Raw genomic sequence first — 5303 nt, 5'->3', positions numbered from 1 at the left:
TTTAAAAAGGGTGGACAAAGAAAAAATGCTCCCATTATTTGATGGTCAAGTTCTAGGGGATACAGATCTAAGATTTTCGGAGAATGAGTCGGGAGAAACTCCTTTATTTGTTACTGAAACTGTCAATGACGATGGTTAAGAATATAATGACTAGTTAAACATTGCTCTAGTCTTGTTTGAATCTTCAGCCGCCCTTACCTTGTAAAGAACAGAAACTTCAAACCTATTGACGTTCGTCAATTCTATTGTTAGGATCATGCCATCAGAGTTCCGGCGCTATGGCTGCCTCTGATTCGTAAGGATTTGTACCAATTTTGCTTATTTTATACACAATAATAGCTCTGTTATTTGAACTATCAACAACACTGCAGTTAAAATATTCAGTTATAAGCACGTCATGGAAAGTCATGGACTGGTTGTCAGTTCGAAATTCTGTAGCAAGATAAATTGTAGTATGTTCGCTACAGAGTTGGTGAAGTGTGTCTATCAGGTCGGCATAAGCATCAAATCGGTAGACGATATCTGATCCCAGGATGAAGTCATAGTCGGTAGGAAAATTAAATTGGTCTTCACCCCAAACCAGCGGGCGAACCTTTAAACGGTTTCTGCAGACAGGGGGAATGTTGATGTAGACGTTATTTCTGATTTGCATCAGGCAATTCGGTTTATCTGTTATGGTAACATTTCCACCTAACAAAAAGAAACAAACGTCCTTCTCTAATCATGGTTTGCTCTGGACAACAGGCTGACCGCACAGTGAATACAGAAACAAAAAGCAACAGTCACCAAAGAAGTCAGTGGACCTGTGGGCAAGCGTTATCCCAGGTAATAACAGCACAGGCAGGACTCCGATACACAGAGGACAAACCTGAAGGCTCTGACCTAAAGGGATGTGCCCAATCTGCCGAAAGGGGCCTTCGCACAAGCTGGGTTGCCTGAAGCTTTCAGAAGATACAAATAAAAATGAGCAAAAGGACATTTGTCATGATATAATGACGGTAATAACTGGCCTCACTCAATACTTTTCTGAAACATTAATTAGCAATTACTAAGTGTTAGGAGCAGGCGGAAACCGCAAAGGGCCTGAATATGTTCTCATCCGATACCACAGCGACGGCTCTGCCAACAGCGCTCACTGACGTCAGGAGTAGAATTCAGCCCTGCCTATTGCAATGTTGCAGCATCCCTGGCAACTCATTTATTCCAGTAATAAGTAAACGACTTACTAGTTAAATCTTTGCTCATAAGATTGCTTTTCGCAGCATTCAAATCTTTGGTTTTTACTGAGTAAAGCACGAAGAGAAAAAGTGTATAAAAGATTGTTTTAAATGTACTAACGATAGAACTATGCAGCGCCAGATCAGCGGTATCTCAGGCCACGGATAGACCATAGCTCGGAGAAGTGAATATTTACACAAGGGAGATTCAATTCCTCACAAACCTTGTGCATCACAGGAGGGAAGGGAGCTGAATTATCCCTTACTCTCGGGCATGGTAACATTTCTTTATCGATATAGACGGATGTTTCCATTATGCCCATTTATCTTCCACTTGATTGGTAAAATTGTATATTTCCTTTTAATTCCATCCGTAACTCACCGAGTAAGGCAGCCAATATTCCCACGATCCCAGTGCCCGCTCCCAGCTCAATCACTTTCCTCCCAGTAAAATTGATTTTTTCCTTCTCAAAGTACCGGCAAAGAGCAATCCCCTGAAAAAATGGGAAGCATATGCATTAGTATCAATCCATTCAGAACGTGATGTAAGACAGTTGTTAATGAAGGATGGGGCTCCTTGCAAGCAATTTCCTAAAGGGTTAAACTGAGTGGAACTGCTGTGAGGCAGACACTCTTAATGTGTTTAGATCAGAACAGCCGGGCCGATTCACCGACTGCATGTCCCTGATCACTCCTACGTATGCACGAATCCCAGGAGCAATAAAGAAGAATAACCTGAACAAGGAATTGGTCAATACTGATGCATCACCGGCTCACCGTGCTCACAGTAACTGGTAGCGAGTGCAGTTCACCAATGACTCAATGTGGCATCGTTGTTAGTCTCAAATAACTGGCAGGCCCAAGGTTTCACTCCTGACCTGTTTTGAAATACTCACCCTTCTGATCATTACCCAGGGACTTGTGGTAAATTGTGCGCCGGTGCAGGAAAGGACCACACTCAACAACAATATACGTGCCTTTTTGGGCACTCAATATCTGGCTTCACGCACACGGAGCGACCATTTGGGCATACATTAGGAATGACCATTGAACAGAGCAGCTCAACTCCAAGTGGCAAGGGTGAAATTAAAAGATGGAAATTTAAAATACCCCACCTCAGCAGTGAGCGTAGGCTCTTTAACCAGCATTACCGACCATCAGCCCTTATTAAAACAGAGTCTTGAGGCCAGGTGACAGAGAAATGCACATTGTTGCATTTGAAATACGTGTCAGAGAAATCATGTTCCAGCCGGTCATACAACGGACATTGGACAAAATGTGCCAAATCGGTGATAGATTTTTTAAGCGTATTTTCCCTGAGAAAATTAAGACGAAACCCACTGCAACTTGGAATATGAAAATTTGCGTTTTCTTTCCTAAGATGCTACAAAGCGGCTATTGCTCGATAGACAAATGCAGGGAACTTACGGAGTCCCAGACATAAGCAGATACGCCCAGGTCAGCGCCTAAAATTCGAGCGATCTTTAACTTATACCCGCAAAACTCAAAGTTGTTCTGCCTGATGTAGCAGGTCGAAGAGTGTTTCTTCATCGTTGGCACATCGTCGCCGGAACTCTCCTGGTGCGGGGCTGTTGTCATCTTTTCTAATCTATCTCTGGAATTGTTGTGATTGCCCCTCTTTGATCTGTAGTGGGGTTTACTCGAAGTGCAGTAGTGAAGCGGGAATTGACATTTATATAGTTTCTCTTGCCTCATCGGGACTTCCCTAATCTCTGCACAGCCAATCATTTCTAACTAACGCTGTTATGAAATCAAACATGACAATCAATATTACACTCCATCAGCTCCCACAAAAAGTCATAATGTAAACAATCAAATCATATTTGACCAAACTCTGGAAGAATTCCGCAGGCTGTCACCGGATACTTAACATATGAAAAGAGACCTCATCGATATAATGTCTGAGGACCAAGAAAGTCACTATCATCAACAACAAGCACTCCCTTCGTACTGCAATGGGCCATTGATCGAGATTGTGTGCTTAGGTCCTGCATCGGACCTTGAAGCCACGGCTATCAGCTTAGAGGCCTGAACTCTGCAATTGAGCAAAGGCATCACATCCGCTAGTTAGAAGCAGCACTACATTATAGCTTCAGCTACACAATGAACATCTGGTTTTATGACCACCCTAAACTTTGCTAATCCATTCCTTGAAAAGCTGTTTCTGTCTCCGTAGATCAGCTTCGAACTCTAACATGGCACTTGGACTGCAATATTCACATGAATGTAATAACAATAGATGGGATTTAAGAAAGAAGGAGATGGTGGTATAGTGGTAATGTTACTGAACTAGTAATCCAGAGCCCAGGCTCTGGGGACATGGGTTCAAATTCCACCATGGCATCTGGTGAAATTTAAATTGAATTAATGAATCTGAAGTTGAAAGTAATGGTAACCATGAAACTGTCATCAATTGTGGTAAAAACCCATCTGGTTTACTAATGCCCTTTCGGGAAGAAAATCTGCTGTCTTTACCTGGTCTGGTCTACATGTGGCTCCAGACCTCTGAAATGTACAGTTCATTGGAAATTAGGGGTGGGCAACACATGCTGATTTTGCCCACATCCCGTGAAAAGATAGAAGAAAATTACTGAAACTTATCTGACTGATCCGTACATTCTGTATCCTGCCATAGCTTTCACATTGCAGTATCACTCTGCCTTTCTTCTGAAATTCTGATACAATCTGGCCCTGGCAATCCCACTTTGAAAATTATTCCATTCGTTAACCACGCTTTGTTTAAAGTATTTTTTTCTAAATTGTGTTTTCAGGTTCACACTTCAAGTTTGAATTTATCCTATCTTTTGGAATCTGTAACTATATTAAACATTCAACGTGATATTTAGAGCATTGAATGCTTCAATAAGATTTCCCCTGAGGCTTTCCTTTGAAAAATCAGAAGTTACCTGCATCTTGTTAGAAATAGCTCCAAATGCAAGGCATTATTCCTTTCTCAATGGTTTTGAGGGGCCACTAAAAACACAATATCGCCATCCACTTCTCCTGGGAGACAAGTATCATGTTTATTTTCTGAATAATAAGGAAGGAACAGTGATTTTTACTTCAGGCCCATTTACGCCTGGTATCTTGTCCCAGCATGGACGACAACAAGAAATCAAGAAAATAACAAATGTTAATTGTGTGAGTAGATCGCAACCAATAATTAAAGAGTAGTTTCGATTTAAAGCCGAAATAATCACAAAACTGTATAAATGTTTGTTTCAGCCCAACGCTTGATGCCAGTTCACTGCAGAAAAGTAAGAAGTATGTTAAGACTGGAACTCTGCTACAAACTCTAATAATGAGCGCTTGGATGAGGCAACCGTAATCAGCAGCCAAAAAAGTTACTCGAGAAAAGATGCAGAGGACGTCAGGGAGGAGCATTGCATCAGCAGGAATTAAGAACGTTACTACGACCACAAAAACAGTTGCATTAACAGGTCACTCCCGTCCTGAGCAAAGCAAAAAAGAAACATTTGTGTTCAGCGCTGCTAGCAGTATTAGCTGAGATCCAACCCCCCGAAATTAAGCCTAAGTGGTACAGAAAAACGTCTTGTGTATTTTATTCTAATTAACATCACCATTCCAAGATCTCCCCGATAAATAGCAGAGAGAGTTAATGGTAAGTAGACATCAGTAACCAAGGTGCAATAATGCAGAGGAACAGAGAGGGAGAGAGACAAAGGCAACAGTTGGGAACAGATTATGTTGGTATGCAAAACATTACAAGGCATAGAATACATTGAAACATTATGTATACCAGAACAAAATTATTTTTACTGTCACAATATGTTTTTCCCCCTTGTGAGAATAAAACAAAGTACAGAACTCAGTGTCCCAAATTTGATTACATTATTTCACCCACATATTTGCCTGTGTACTGTGGTAAGTACTCCTCATTATACTATTGCATTACCAGGAACAAACTTCTGGAAATAGCTAGACGATTTATGATCTTCATGGTTGACCCTGAGTTGGACACAATAAAGTAATTAGCATTATGGCATGATCACCAGAGAAACCTTTGGGAGACAGGGTGATTTCAGGCGGTGTTATTTTCTGGTC

At 41.3% G+C, this 5303-nt stretch overlaps 1 protein-coding gene across 1 annotated transcript; it reads right to left on the bottom strand.

Annotated features, from left to right (window-relative positions):
• Positions 1 to 262: 262 nt before the first annotated feature.
• On the bottom strand, positions 263 to 2816 carry LOC144693414 (EEF1A lysine methyltransferase 3-like). Its single transcript, XM_078563292.1, has 3 exons — positions 2646 to 2816; positions 1600 to 1711; positions 263 to 690 (listed from the first exon to the last, which is right to left on the bottom strand). The coding sequence occupies exons 1-3, from the start codon at positions 2814 to 2816 to the stop codon at positions 263 to 265; spliced, it is 711 nt and encodes a 236-aa protein (XP_078419418.1).
• Positions 2817 to 5303: the final 2487 nt, after the last annotated feature.

This window comes from Cetorhinus maximus, chromosome 18, assembly GCF_964194155.1.
Source record: "Cetorhinus maximus chromosome 18, sCetMax3.hap1.1, whole genome shotgun sequence".
Taxonomy (NCBI): domain Eukaryota; kingdom Metazoa; phylum Chordata; class Chondrichthyes; order Lamniformes; family Cetorhinidae; genus Cetorhinus; species Cetorhinus maximus.
The sequence above is the reverse complement of the archived record's forward strand: the minus strand, read 5'-3'. Positions and strand labels throughout refer to the sequence as shown.

What these genes read in the sequence shown, in the direction of transcription:
- LOC144693414 (XM_078563292.1), bottom strand. Translation starts at nt 2,816, where the DNA reads ATGACAACAGCCCCGCACCAGGAGAGTTCCGGCGACGATGTGCCAACG. An exon ending in CTGCTTATGTCTGGGACTCC is followed by an intron (nt 1,712 to 2,645) that starts GTAAGTTCCCTG and finishes CCATTTTTTCAG; the next exon opens with GGGATTGCTCTTTGCCGGTA. An exon ending in AATATTGGCTGCCTTACTCG is followed by an intron (nt 691 to 1,599) that starts GTGAGTTACGGA and finishes TCTTTTTGTTAG; the next exon opens with GTGGAAATGTTACCATAACA.